At 41.7% G+C, this 15,842-nt stretch overlaps 1 protein-coding gene across 5 annotated transcripts in view; it reads right to left on the bottom strand.

Moving 5' to 3' along the window:
* Positions 1 to 15,842, bottom strand: part of Jcad (junctional cadherin 5 associated) — an 84,735-nt gene that overhangs the window by 34,571 nt on the left and 34,322 nt on the right. For 2 of the 5 annotated variants that reach the window (XM_074056157.1, XM_074056155.1), the window contains exon 1: positions 9,888 to 10,005. The exons of 2 other annotated variants lie outside the window; for them this stretch is intronic. Coding sequence is in view for 1 of the 3 variants with exons in the window: in XM_074056158.1 (XP_073912259.1) it covers positions 9,888 to 9,991 (104 nt within the window). In the remaining 2 variants the exon portion in view is untranslated. Of the gene's footprint in view, positions 1 to 9,887; positions 10,014 to 15,842 lie in introns of those variants that run through there. One more of the 5 variants, XM_074056158.1, reaches the window with a different exon arrangement.

Here is a 15,842-nt window from a genome sequence, read left to right as displayed (position 1 = left end):
GTCATACCTGTGGTGATCAAGATGTTAGACTAGAGAAACTTTCAAATTCAAAGATCCTAGCAATTGACATGAAATTCTTTAGTCTAACAAATTCATTGCTTTGTTTTCAACAACAAATACAGCTATCTATCCTAACTAAACTTTGCTTTCCAAAGAGTCATAGTTACTAATGACTAAGAGCAAACATCACACAAAGAAGAAATAAATCTTAAGAGGAACATACCACTTTCTGCTTCCTTCCTCCCTCTACCTGGGATTTTTCAAGGCTTGAATCTGAAACACCCAGGTTCTGAACTATACACAAGCCCAGCACTGCTGAGGCAAAGGGGAAGCCAAAGGACCTGGAAATGAAGCAATCTTTGATGCTGCCACTTTTATTCCTTCATTTGGTTTGAGAAGGCCAAGAAACAGCTTTTTGTTTCTTTGCATTTCACTATTATGCTTTTCCAATTTACATTCTTAAGACAGTTATTCCATCACTTCCAAGATACAATTTATAGGATTGTATAAACACTACCAATGCAATGAAAAGTGACAGCCTAATGAAAGGACACGTGTTCCAGTTGACCCATTTCTCTGGGGAGCACATGCCCTGCAGTTTTTCCTCATCTCAGAAGGAAGTTGTGGCACATTTTCTGCTCCATCAACATAGAGGTGGCAGGACATAGCACAAACAGCAAGGGCTACATGGGCTGGAACATCAGAAAGATCCTATTTCCATCCTGGCTCCTCCACTTGCTAGGTGGCCTTTATCAAGGTACCTAACTTCCAAGCCTCAGTTTCCTCATATGTAAAACAGATGGACCTAGCTTATAGAAGACCACGTGTGCAGCATCCAGGAGTGATTAGCGTCAAGATGCTCATTTGTTAAGACTTTGTAGCACTGCTCAATCTCACTGAAAGAAATCAGGGCTAGACCAGCAGCCTAGCTCAGAGAACTTCTTGCCTAGCCTTTAGCCACACACTCTTCCCTAGTTTGGTCTTGTTCAACTTGGGTTAGGCCAAACAAGTCTTTTGATGAAAACAAACTTTGTAAGACAGCATATACAAAGAAGGAAAACTGCCTTTATAAAAATTCTTTTTGTAGAAGAAAGATTTTATACTTAGTGTACGAGATCAAAAAATAGTTAAAATAAATGCGAAACTTTGGGTGATTTTTTTTCTTCTGTTATTTAAATAAAAAATTTTAAAAAGCTGTAAAACTTCATTGAAGAAACAGTGACAGAAATAAGACACAACAGTAGTGAGGAGAGCAGGTTTAGTCCCCAGTGCCCTTTCTGTCTGCCTGTATTGGATTGGTTTAAATGATGCTTTCATGAGATGGGACCAAAAAAGAAATACTTATTAGCATGCAGTCTCTAATTTAGGTGGTGAAAGGGGGTGAGGTGGAGGAAGAGTGAGGCTGAAAAGCCAAGCTTTTCTGGATGAGGCTTTTGATTGATTCATGACATCTCTAGGTTTATATCTTATTATCTTCCTCCCCGCTTTGGGAATGCTTGTGACAGGTTGTAAAGTGCTCAAAATAACTTTCCAGTAAATGAGCAAGTTCATGAAGAACACCTTTCAATTCCTGGTTAATTTATTCTCCGCGCCCCTTGCCCCATGACCCCAGTAAACTTTCTCTCTACAAACCACAAGAAAAACCTGCTTCATAAGCACACAATCACAGGATGCATGAAAGAATAAATTAAGTAAATCTGTAAGTATCTGCCTGTGCCAGACACTGTATTAGTTGCTTGGGTTATTTTCTTTCATTTTGTATTTCCAGCAAACTTCCTGATGTATATATGGGTGACTCCACTATACAGAAGAGAATACTTGAGGCTGCAGGTCCAAGGTTATATAGCCCTTGAATGGAAGATTCAAGGTTTGAACCCAGTTCTACCTAGCTTTGAAGTCTCCGTTACTGTTTTAGATTCATCCATTTATATTTCCTTCCTTACCATCAACAAGCTTCCTAATTTACCAAATAATGCATAAACATAAATCAGAAGAGACAAAAGACATGGTGGCATTAAACATTAAAACTATTTAAAAAGGAAAAAATGGTTTCATTCTTTAGAATTGAGATGGCTCTTATAGATGATTCTTTCATATACACACACAACACAGATGTGTGTACACACACATGCACACACAAGGGTCATACCTCACTTGCCTATAATGTATTGATGGCAATACTCATGCTAATTTTTGAATGTTCAGGAAAGTGATCCATTCACAAATACACCATTCAGTTGCTTCGTGACCATCATAGGCCTCTTCCTAAGTAACATGCATGCAGCTATCACAAAACCTGTTGTGTGGAGCCAAAAAGCAGACAAACTCCATCAATGAGAAATGAGAGAGGAGTAACCACCACCACCAAACCCCAAAATTCTAAAGGAAAAAATAAATGTTCTATACAGAAGGAGTCACTCTTCTCTGCAACATTAATAAGAGGTTAGACTCTATGTGAGTAGATAACAAGAAACCACAAATGATTTGGGGAAGGACAAGACTGCTTTTGGGTAAACCTGGTGGGTAAGGGAAGGACTTAAGTGGTGTCGAGGGACAAACATGGGAAAATAAGTAAACAAATAAAGTGATAAATAAATAAAGTTGTGAGAAGGAGAAAGAGTGGTTAGAATTGTAACATGTAGGAGAGAGGATAAGGAAAAAAAGAACAGTAAGAGTAATTTTTAAGAAAAGTACAATGAGCTGTGTGCCAGTGGCTCACACCCATAATCCTAGCTACTTGGGAAGCTAAGATCCAGAGGTTCATAGCTCCAGGCCAGGCCCAGTGAGGGCTGGAGAAGTGGCTAAAGTGATAGAGTGCTTGCTTAGCAAGCAAATCCCAATACTGTGCAAGGAAGGGAGAGAGGGAGAGAGGGATGGAGGAGGGATGGAAGGACAAGGAAGGAAAAAGGAAAGAAGTAAGGAAAGTACAGTGAATTTCAGCCTTGGTGTGACTAGGATCATTCATCATCCCACTCATGGAAACTGGAAATAACTACTGGTTTGAGAAGATGACAGGTAATTTGATTTTGACTAATCCAGCTATTCCCACAAAATTTTCTTTTCCCCAAATCACTGCAAAAGGGTTTTTATCAAAGATTATTTGTCCCTTCCAAATAACCTGAATGAGACTACTTAACGCAATTAAAATGAGGCAGATTTCTGAGTTGCTTTCAGTATTAGCTATGCTATTTACACCCAAATGGCTGGGGTTATAAAATCAGAAATTTCTTGGGCTAGAGGCATGGCCTAAGTGGTAGAATGCTTGTCTAGCAAGCTTGAGGCCACAGCTCAAACTCCAGCATGACCAAAATAAAATAAATAAATAAATAAATAAATAAATGAAACCAGGAAGTTGTTAACGATCCACGGGATTTAAGAGTAAGCTGAGCGGTCTCCCCTTCACTGTTGGGTATCTATTCTCTGTGTTGCTGAGTGTCAGTGTGTGTGTGTTTGTGCTGCGTTGGATTGAACCTGGAACACAGCATGAGAGAAAAGGAAGTTCTAGTAAGGCTGACCTAGCTCTAGAAATCTGCTTCCTACCGTCCCCTCTCTCCGCCCCCTACCTGCCTGTTCTCCCTTGTGATAAACAGTATGCATTTATTTCTCAGCTGGCCACGAGAGAAAATAAATAAATAAATAAGAGTACAGCTTGTGGCCATGACACAGAACAAAGCTAAATAGGTCATATGCAGATAGAACCTCTGACCTTGGCCTCATTAGCACCCATGCAGAGTCCACGCTGGGACAGCAGAGGTAAATGGCCACACACTGGGAAAAGGAGGACCAGGAGTGAGCTATCTGACAATTCTCCATCCCAAAGAGCAAGTATTGCACACTTACTTATTCCAGCCTAAATCCATCAAGACACTTGCTATGCAATGGACTTGCCAGACCACGAGCTCTGCACTGGAGAATATAAAGACAAATCAGAGCCAGTCAGCACTCAACCGGGTAGATGTTACAGTCTAGGCAGGATTATTTCAATTATCCATATTCTCATCACTAGGGGTGGACTGTAGCAAACAAATGCCATTTAATATGTAACATTTTCTCTTCCTTTTTCATTATATGACAATATTTTATTCTCATAATTTATAGTTACAAGGTCTCCCAAATCAGTGAAACAAAATGTTAATAAACATATTACATTTTCCCTTTTTAAAATTTGCTTAGAACACAAACTGAAAATTAAAAGATAAATACCCATCCAAATATGAAAAAAAAATTGCCTTCATCTACAAAGAAATGAAAGTCAACCCAAATTGTCATTATTCATATTCCAGGTTACAAAAGCTTTTGAGAAGCAGTGTTTATTGGTGGTGAGGGCATGATGAGCTGTCAGGGCTCTCCTACTTGTGGTTGTATGAGTGCGTGCCAGGGGCTGTGTGCAAATGGATGTTTCCTTTCTTCAGAGTGGTCAGGCAATAGGTAATAAAATCTGTACATATCTGAAACCTTGTGGACTAATTATCTCACTTCTTGGGATCATTCTAGTGAAATAGCCAGAGATGCACAATGTTTTACTTACAATGCAACACTGAGCCAGGGCTGGAGGCATGGCTCAAGCAGCAGAGCACCTATCGAGCAAATTCATAGGCCCTGAGTTCAAACTCCAGAACTTCCAAAAGCAAATAAACAAATAAATTGAGGTAAATGTCCATTTAAGGGTAGTTTAAAAAATTCTGGTGCATACACATAGTGGACTATAATATGTATACATCCATATAAAATTATAGTTTTAGGTTTATTATGGCACAGGGAAATGGACATGCTACCATATTAAACAACAAAGACAGGATACAGACCCCTAGACTAGTGTGTTATCAATTTTATTTGTACACATATGCATAGAAAGAGAGAAAAACACCAAGAAGAATCATACCAAAATATCAACAACAGCACTAGCCTCTGAGGTTTAAAAAATGTTTCCATTATTTATACATTAACTTTATTTCATTATGTTCTGTCATGAAATGTATTAGGCCAAAACATATGACCTTATCATTTTGCAAGTCCAAAATGATCAAATACTGGCAACTTCATATACTTAGCATAGTTGAGATTAACTTTATATCTATACTTCCTACTAGCTTAAGTATTATATAATTTAATATAATAAATACATTATTAATATTAAACTATATTAATATAGTATTTCATTAGTCATCACTTATAACTTATCAGTATATTAAGAGAACTTAATATTTGTAACTTATATATTATTATAATTAGCTATACTGTTTATAAATAAAAATAATATAGCTCACCATGCCCTCACCAACAACAAACACTGCTTTAAAAATATTCTGATAGTATATGTGCATTTGTCTGTTTTTATTAATCTTTAGTTCATGTTCTAGCCCAAAAGGAAAAAAAAGTGCTGCTTAGGAAGGATTAGGAAAGTGTACCTTTGAAAATATATTGCATATTTGAAAGACTCAATGGCCATAAAAGAAACACTGGAGAAAATAAATGAATAGTACATTACATATGGTTCTAGTATATAGCACATATGTCCTATCTGCCAGAGACTCAACCTGTTTCCAGTAAATCTAAAGTCACATGTTCCACTGAACAACTCTAATTCCAGATTACAGTTTACCCCATAAAGGTCTCCAGTAGACAATGGTCCTCCTCTAATAACCTTAAACTTCCCACTTGTGTTCACTGACATTCCATACTTAAGATGTAATTGGTCCCTCAAATTGTTGGCAGTTCAGTATAAATATTTCTCCAACTGACAACTTTTAGGGCTAATGTTATGATTAATATATAACGAAGTGCTTTCTTTAAACAAGAGGTAAACAGCCAAGACATAAAACAAGCCAGAATGGAGTATGTTGCTAACTAATACATAGAGTTTTAATGCTTTCTACAGCTTTTTATTTAATGGTGGAGTTGTGGGTTTTATTATGAACAATAGGACTGCCACTTCCCTTTCTAGTCTTAATTATTAAAGAAATAACTCCACAGCTCCATTTTAAGTTCTGGGACAGTAAGTTCTCACAAACTGTTATTACCATACCAGGCAGTGCGATGGTCAGTGCTGCCAGAGCACTCAAGTTGTTAAACTCGAATAAGACATAAAAAGCATATTTAATCTATGAAGTAACCATCTTAGCAGGGCAGGCATCACTGAGTTAGCTTTCCTTAAGGTGGCAAAAAAAAAAAACGAAATGGAAAACTTGGGTCTAAGATCAAAAGGAACTTGGAACGTGCTGGGTTGGGTTGAGTTAAGGCAGTGACTAAAAATGAGAAAAGGCAAAAAAGTGCCCAATTTTATGCACTTAAGTTTAATAAGTATTATCTTTTCTTTCCACAACTAGTGAGAGCTCTCTCTCTCTCCAACCCCCATTTTCTTTCCACCTGTAAACTCTGTATCACACAATTAGTATTTTGGCTACTTCACCCCATCTTTATGGAACCCTAAGTACCTCATTAACATTTCTAAAAGATTGCTAGTCATTTAAGAACAGACTGAAATTGGATAAGATTTAAAATTCCTCTGAAATTTGGGGTTATTTGAAAAAAAACTGTAACATAATAGGCTAGAATTTTATTCCCTTATCATCATATATGTCAACTGCTTCATGTAAAGATTGCTAAAATGTTCTATTAAACTTTTAACACACTAGTTTTGCTTTTTATTTATAAATATCTTTGGCATAAAAGAGCCAGAGTTTTCTAAAAACATTAAGGTTCAAATTATTTCCTATAATTATTACATTTTACTTATTTTCTAATTACAAAAGACATATAAAGTTATTTCCAAAGTAAACATTGCAAAATTCAATGCTTAAGCAAAAAGGAAAAAGTTTCAGTGAGCCCGCTGTGCCAAGAGATAGCTAGCATCAGCAGTTGTTTCTCTTTCTCCAACTATTCTCCCCACACACACACTCAATTCTTTTTCTTCTTTCTCTCTTTGAACTATACCTTGGCACTGTTCATAACAGTATGACCATAAAGGAGAAACAAGCTTATTAGGTAAACTATAAAGAGATAACCAATAAGCAGAAAACTCTAGACAGTAGTCTGAGAAGAGATCTTTGCCAGCAAAGATCATATCATCAACAGAAAGTTGGAAAATACATTTAGTTACAGAAAGTAAAGGCAATAAATATATTTGAAAGGAGACACACCAAATTTAAATTAAGATGACTGAGGTTTTAGTGTTCGAGGGGATTCCTCTGTGTGTGTGTGTGTGTGTGTGTGTGTGTGTTGTTTTCAAGTACTATTTTTTAGTGCTTTAAGGATACAGCAAAGCACTGAAAGGCAGGCCTTCCCTTCCCTGGCTGCTGACTTCAGCAAGTCAGTGTCCCTCAGCCAGCAGGCCCTTGAGGCAAAGCACAATATAAGATTCCATGCAGGAGATAAGCCTTCCCACCCAAAAGGTGAAAAACAACATCAGTTAAGAACCAAAAGATACTGCAGAGCAAGGGGCTCAGCTGGGATGGATTGCAAAGACAGCGTCCTTGCTTATCAAAATAAAATCCACAACAGAACAATTGTTTCAATCCAACGCTCTGTGTTCTAAACTCTCTCTAGATTAATTACCCATGGAGTCAAGCCAAACTCATTAAAAGGGAAACTCGGGCCTCCTACTAGGGTGGGTGTTTACTGTTCTTCTAAACTAGAGGGTTCTCCTAGCCAGGACAAGCAGGATTTGGAAGAGACACCAACTCCTGGGCTTTCTTTACTGGCATAAAGAAAGAATTCATCTTTAAATTGCATTTTAAAATGTAGGTCTCAAGAATTTTTCATGTTTGTCTTCTTTTAAAAACCGAAAAACTGGTGCTTATCTATTTTCCTTGTATAGCTCAGATCACCAGTTATATTCCATAGCTACTGAACAATACACCACAGGCTCTGGAATCTAATTCTCAGATGAACTATCAGATAACTCTGATGAGCTTGTCAAGCCCTTCAGAGCACGTGGCCACACAAGCATTGTATGTTCCAAGGAGATGGAAGACAAACTTTTTTTTTTTCCTGAATCAGGCTTCCTCCACCCTCCCTGTCCCCCTAAATCCCTGGGGCCTGCCAAGGCCCTGACCTTCCCTCTCCAAGGCAGAGAGTGACATTTTGCAGGAGGAAGGCCCAACAGATTAAAGGCCTCTGTCAACAAATATTTGCTTGCCCACTCCAGAGGGAGTGAAAGTTTGGTATATGCTGCCTGTCTAGAGTTAACAGGGAAAGACCTTCAGGAAGCTCCTTCAGCTGGTGACTGAGAATTAGACTTAATATCAAGCTAAACAATTAAGTCCAAATCCACAGACTATTATGGAAAACCAGAGGAATTTATCAAACTCTATTTATCAAACTTTTTATTTCACAATGAAACCAACACAACCCCTGTGAAACAGAATCTCCATGATTTCCAGTTCTTGCTTTGCTACAGTCTCAATTCAGTCATTTTAAATTCTAAAAGCACCTGACATAAAGCATTTTTTTTTCCTAACTTTTACCTCCACAGCCTCTGACTATTCATTTTACACTACTGAGTCTGCTTTTTTCTTTTCTTTTTTGACAAAGCATTTCTGGTTGCCAGGATCCCACCTCTCACTTTCCTCCCAAGAATCCGAACATTCCCCCCAAATAAATCCCTGGGGAGTCTACTCTTTTTAAGTCTGAAAACACAAAAACTCAAAGGAAAATACAAAGCTGTGGACAAACATCACATTAAACTGTCACCAACAGGAAAAACCGGGGGGTTGTGTGGTCCACTCAGCTCAGTCCTCTCTGGAAGTCAAGGCCAGGTACCTAGGCATCCAGACTGGGGTGAGGGATGCGGGAACCTGGAGATAAAAGTCCTGTGCTCCTAGAGAGTGTGGATGAGTGAAGACTGGAGCATGGCCAGGTGGCGCTGGCATAAGTTCCCCTTTTATTTTTTTTTTCACTAGTGAAATCAGAGCTTCTTTTTCAAACCCCCAGACGAATCCGTGGCACTCGGCTTCTTTGGCCCGTGAGTGACAAGCAGCAAGAGCGGCTTTTAGCTGTGGGTGCTCAGCAGCACTGTGCTCAGGACACCTAGACGCTGAGACCCCCGCATCTGGGAGTAAACTGACTGCAACTGGGGGTGTGGTGGGGTCAGGGGTGCTAGCGGAGATCTGGGTGCAGAGACCCAGACGGGCGGGCTCCAGATCCCACCCAGGAGCCGATTAAGGAGATTTACAGGCAACACTTTCCACCTCGCACGCCATGAGCACTAGCTGGGAGGTAGCGCTGATTAGCGCCTTAATCCGCAGCGGGTCTGTGCGGTGCGGTGCGGCGCGGCGCGGCGCTACGGGCGCGCGACACTGGGGCGGAGACCCGAGTAGAGAGCGGAGAGCCGGGGCGAGCTCCCAACGTCCCGCCTGCAGTCCCGACTGCGAGGGGCGCTCCGAGAACCGGGGACCCCTGAGGCTGTCAGTTCTTCGGGTGGGGTGGGGTGTCCACGGGGCTTGGGGGCGCGGCCGAGAAAGGAGGTTGGCTGAACCCCGGCGTGGAGGACAACGCGGGAAGGATGGCGAGGGACTGGGACATTCCCGCGCCCCCAGGCGCCACGGCGCTAACGCCAGCCGCCGCCCGGACCCACCCAGGGAGCCCCGCGCGTGGGCTGGGCACCTGAGGGGCGGGGACCCTCCAGGCTCGCAGGCGCCCCCCAACCCCAGGCTGCGGGCATGGGGCCCGCCGTGCGGCTAAGCTGCGGGCTGGACACCTCGCGGGGGCTCGGGCGGGGCTGCGACCAGGGGTGCGGACATCTCCTAGAGCTAGGGAAGGGACCGGAGCAACGTCCCGGCAGAAGAAGTTGGGGGGCGAGCGCGGGAGGCTGAGGGAGAGGCCCGCTAAGCGCCGCGGGAGGGAGCCAAATAGCGGGTGTCAGGAGCGCGGCAGACGCCGGGACTTACCGAGTGGCTCCCTCATGCTGACCTGCGCCGCCGCCGCCGCCGCCGCTCGGGCCGGCCGGGGACCAGCGCCACCCGCCCAGGCAGCAGCCGCCCTGGCCGAGCATGCCCGGAGCGCAGCCGCTCGCCCCGCCCACCGCCCGCGTTCGCCCCGCCCACCGCCCGCGTTCGCCCCGCCCACATCCCTGGCCACAGTCAAGCTTAGGTTCTTAGCGCCACAGGGCGGCACCAGGGCAGGGGGCGGTGCGCGAGCCTCAGAGACAGGGAGAGTTGCGTGGAAGGCACAGGTGGGCTGACCACCCTTTCCCTTCTTAACGTGTCACTAGCGTTTGGGACATGTCAACCCTGGGCGAATGCCCACATATACAGATAACTCAGGAGCACGTACAGATCTATACACACACTGATGCACACAAACCATTCCTGTAAGTCACACAAACAGTGCACGTACACACACACACACACACACACACACACACACACATACAACACACAACACAGTGATGGCATGGAAAGCAGAAACAGTAGTGGTGACAACAGCTTAATATTTGGGATTTACTTCTTTAAACAACATCTTAGAGCCTTAGCTGTGGCCCTGGAAGAAACCTTGGAGGTCAACTGGTCCATCCTCTGATGGCAGGTGAGGAAACCGAAGCCTGAAGTGGGATTTGCCAAAAGGCTGGGGTGGGAGAACAGGAGAAGGTCAGTGGGAGAGTTCACACTAGCCTGAACATTCCTGACCCCAACCCCACTCCAAGTTTCCCTTGCAGCCACAGAGAGGCAGAAAGATTAGACTGCTTCCCAGATCTGTGCAGGAGCAAAGTTTCTCAGACTTTGGAGGGCAGAGAAAAGACATAACATGTTAAACTTTGCTGAGAAGTTGGAGCGAAGCAAGGAGTGTTGGCTAAATTGAGTTCACCAGACAAAAGCTATTGCACACCCCACTGAATCCTCAGAAAGTCATTTAACCCCACCATGTTTGTAGGACCGTGCTTGCTATCCTGACACCATTAATGACTAAAGACATTTATACTCTCTTCATGTCTGAGCCTTTATATGCTCCTCAGAGGGATGTATAACCTAATCAAAAACACTAAACACTATATAATCTAATAGAGAACAAAAAACCCAAACACACTAATGCTAGAAAAGAAAACAGTATAACCAAGTGCTGTATTGTCAACAGGACATCCAAGGAAGCCAGTTAGGGGAGGTGGGAGCAGATAGCATCATCAGAGGCTCAAGAAGCAGGTAGCTGGGTCCCAATCTTGGCTGATTTTGCCACTTTCTGGTTATATCACTTCTGTTAGCCTCAGTTTCCTCTCTAATAAAATAGGGGTGGCAGGGTTCACCTCATGGGAGAGTATGAGAATTAAATAATACCTGCTTAGCACTTGGCATAATTCAGGTTTCAGAAAATGGTACAGTTTGGGCTGGAACCACCAGGAAAACTGTGGGGAGCACCCTAAAGAACAGGTGGGCAGTGACTAAGCAGAGACACAAACATAATCCCCAGACTGGGGAAATTGGATGGGAAAAAATTTTAAAGGAAAATGAAACACAGAAGACTTTTGGGGGTTGTCAAGTCAGTATTTAACAGTTATTTTATTACTTTTTGGTGTCTTCCAAGGATGGGTTTCTTCAATGACATCCTCAGTTTGCCAACTCAATGAAATAACTTTTGTTATTGTGGGGCACCTATATGTGACTGTTTTCCAAAAACATAATCACAAGCATGTGTATATCCATGGATATGTGAATGTATAAAATACATATACTATATGTATATACCTACATATAGTAGGTATACCTGCTTATTTATATGTCAGACACACACAGAGCCAAATGTTCCTGGAAGACCATTTATCAATTAGTAAACTGAGATTAGGAATTGTTTAGTCCTACAACAATGTCATATTGTTGGGGTTTTGGGTCAAACCCGTAGAAGTTTTATAATGTATCTAAAATCCTGTAGAATAACAGAAGATAACATTGATACAATACTTAGGAAAGAAGCTAAACAAAATAAAGCTTGATAAGAAATTGTGTTTTAGCAGAAAAGCTGACAAGACAGATTTAATTGGAGGAAGGTAATGAGGTAGAGATACAGGAGATTCAAAAAAAGATGACAAAATAATTTCAAAGATTTTTGTGGTTTCTTGGCCCTGGCTCTTTATCATGATGTCCTCATTTCAAAACGTTTGGCTTCTCTGTTTGCTCAGCACAGATGTGTCACTAGCCCTACCGCAATGTTTTCCAGCCATGACTAAGGCCATTTCCAATGAAGAAACAGAATGGAAAAAAATTAGGAGAGAAAATGGTGCTGGTGCTGGGCATCATGGACAGAAGATCTAAAGATCTGGGAATAGAATTATGAGAGAAAGGAGGGTAAGGCTGAAAAGATGCATGGGGATGTATTGGTGATTGTCCGAATTATACGTGTAAGAAGACAAATGAAGATGAAAGGTAGTGAGAACAATCCATTTGGCTAGTTTCCATACTGGTTTCCAGTGTACACACATGGGATGGTGGATAGGAGATAGGGGAAAACAGACATATAAATAAGTATCTGTGTGTATATATACACACATATACACATACACACACATATGCATATATAACATATGTTTGTGATTATGGTTTTATACAAGATGGCATTTCTTCCTAAGTCAGGTCTTGGTAACTCAAAAAACACCTGTGTACATTGTGTTTTGACCTACAGGGGAATAACATTCCTTTTCCTAACCTCCTAATTTCCCAGTTGCCACCTGCTTTCCTGCAACTTCTCCCACCTACTTGATGCTGGGGGGTTAGAACACAGGAGAAAATACCTATTGTTTATATGATGTAAAACGTAAAACATGATGCAAAACAACTTGTAGCATGATGCTGTTAGAAGTCTCACAAAGCCTCAAGAACATGGGCTGGGACCCAGCCCCGGATGCCCAATGTCCCCGCCTTCTCCTGAGTCCTGGACAAGGGATTTTACAGACTCAGGAAGGAACTGGGATTACTGACTCATGGGGCAGATGTGCAATGACCAGAGAAAGAATGCTTAAGAGCCTGCTTAAGGAAAAAAGACAAAGCCCTTGTTTCTTTAACCTACTGCCTTTGCAAAGACCTAGAACAACCCACCTCTCTCCTTCCTTTAGGGCTGGTCTTTGAAGATTGTAAAGTTTCCTTTAGCTGACTTAGATATTCTTTGACTTTCCCCCCGTGGTCTGTAAAAACACTACCAGTTCTCATATTTGTTTTTAAAAAAAGATTAATATTCTTGATAAAAACTTGATTCCTTCTTGTTGACTCGTTCTGGAAGGTCAAACAATGATGGTTATACAAAAACTAGCAAGAGTCTTATATCAACATATACTAATAAAATCTGGTTTTAAATACTGACAGACTTTATCGTAACTCAGAGGCTATACTGCCTAATTATTTTAAGCCCTGACCTAGTGAGAGGGGTTGACTAATAGATGCTTGGGCTTCATTAACCATAGGCATAATCAGAATTTCTGATTTGTATGGTTGAGTTCATGGGATCTGTTCTTCACATAAATGTTGTGATGATTATTGCACACAGTAAAGTTTAAGAAGTAAGGATAGAGCACAAAAATTGGAAATAATGTTTGTTGAGAGCGGAACAGAATGATTGGCGTTTAATATACATGAAAACACAGTAGCCATGGATATCATTGTATCATGATACAGACTAACTCAGCAATGGCCTTTGTGCATCAAGTGTATTAGATGTTTGATGGCTGTTTGCTTAGAGGATTTGGCACTGAAACAAAATTTACAACCCTAGGGACTAAGAAAAATGTAAACATTTTAAATCATATACTTTTACTCCATGGAAATTGAATCTCCATGGTTATTGCATGAGAAAAATAATTTTTAATTATAGACTATCTTTGTCTCAGCTTTTTCCTACAAAAGGTTATAAATTAATGGGAAACAGCTTCTCTGTCTCTCTCCCAAACCCTGTTACCACTCCTCATTGGAAAGGATTGCTTTTGCTAGTGGTAGACAGGACATTCCAAGCATCCTGAGCCTGTGCTCTATAATTCTTTGCCAGATTCATAAGGAAACCCTCAAGTGGTAATGCCCTCCAGGAATGGCAGTGCCTGGATGAGGTCCCACTGGAACAGGGAAATGCCAATGTGGTTCTAGCAGAAAGAGATGTGACCATCACCACAGAGGTCCAGATCTGGGCACCTCTAGGCTGCCTCTCCCCCATCACACACCAACTTATCAAGAATCACTCAAAATTAACCCAGGTTTTGTTTTTTTTTTAACTCTGTGTGACTTTCTTTTGAAATGGAAAGTATGCGAACAACTGGGGTGGGGGTGTAGCTCAGTGGTAGAGTACTTGTCTAGTATGTGCAAGGCCCTGCGAACAAACAAATCTACAAAGAATCATGAACAACTATGAGCCAAACTGTCTACCAATATTAATTGCAAACAAAGAATACTTCTATTTAGTAAAAGAATGACGTCAGGCTGTCATTAATTCAATGATGTATGGCAAGACAAAAATGACATCAAGGTGGGAGGGAGATATAAGAACTTCTTTCCTTTAACCTTTCTTATGGGCCAGGCACTGGGTAAGGCCTTGACTTATGTCCTTCCATGTGCACTGGGTAGCATTTATTAACAAGGCTATATGATTTGGTGGGGGGTGGGGGAGGAGGTGGCACTGGGGCTTGAATTCACGGCTAACTAGGCCAGCACTCTACCACTTGAGCCATACCCCAGTCCATTTTCTTACATTTTTTTTTATGATACTGGAGTTTGAACTCAGGACTTTGCACTTTCTAGGCAAGCTCTCCATCACTTGAGCCACACATCCAGCCCCAGGTTTGTATGATTTTGAAGTAGTTATTCTAGTTCAATATTGAAGAGGGTATTAAAGAAAGAAAACTTTCTGTTCCCTTGCTTATCTCTCTAAAACGTCCATCATCTTTTGTTTGAACTGGGTGTTAGTCAGTTCTCTGTCACTGTGGAAAATATTTGAGATAATCGATTTATAAGAAGGAAAGATTTGTTTTGGCTTACAGTTTCAGAGGTTTCAGATCATCAATTGGCTCTGTTGCTTCTTGGCCTGTGGCAAGGCAGAACATCATGGCGGAGAGTGCATGGTGGAGCAATGCTGTTCACTTCATGCTGGCCAGGAAGCAAAAAGCCAGGAGGAGCCAGGGCTCCAGTACCCACTACAAGGGCACACCTTCAGTTTCTTAACTTCCTTTACAAGGCTCCACCTGCTAAAGGGTCCACCCTTTAGCAGTAGCGTGAGCTGGTGACCAAGCCATTAGCATATGAGCCTTTGGGGGACATTTGAGGCCCAAGCCATAACAAGCTGCTAGTATAGCAGCATCATTCATATTTTGGATTTACTTTATCAGCATAAATACTTGATTTAGCTACTAGATTCTGAGTTCCTGGTGGAAGGGATTGTTTGTCTTTGCCCTAACAGTACTTCCTTAGGTTCTGTATTTGTGTATTTGACATCCATTAGTCACAGGGCCAAACTGATTGCCACAGTTGTTTATACTGCCCCTGTGATCAGAGCCACCTTCTTTTCTAACCCTCACACACTGTGCCTACATGTTTCCTGCACCTAATCAATCTAGGGCCACATACAGACTAATTAGGGACAACTATGCCACAAGTCTCCCCCAAATTATGCAAACTAACCAATCCTTGGCTGTATCCCTTGCCTGGTCTTACCTATCAGGAGCATACCCAAATTAAGGCTGAGGGCTAGGCCTTCCCCTTGCTTCTTCTGCATCCTGACCAACCCTAAAGCTTCTCCCATTGTCCTGCATGGTATGTTATGCCTGTCTCCTAAGTGTTTTCTTCAGATGGCATTGACCATTGATGTGATTTTTGCTTTTTCTGCATTCTGGAAGAACACAGATGAGTAAGTTACGTTAAACCCAGCTTACTGTCCTAAAACTC

This window comes from Castor canadensis, chromosome 15 (genome assembly GCF_047511655.1).
Source record: "Castor canadensis chromosome 15, mCasCan1.hap1v2, whole genome shotgun sequence".
Taxonomy (NCBI): Eukaryota; Metazoa; Chordata; class Mammalia; order Rodentia; family Castoridae; genus Castor; species Castor canadensis.
Note: the sequence above shows the minus strand (reverse complement) of the source record. Positions and strands in the feature narration are given on the sequence as shown.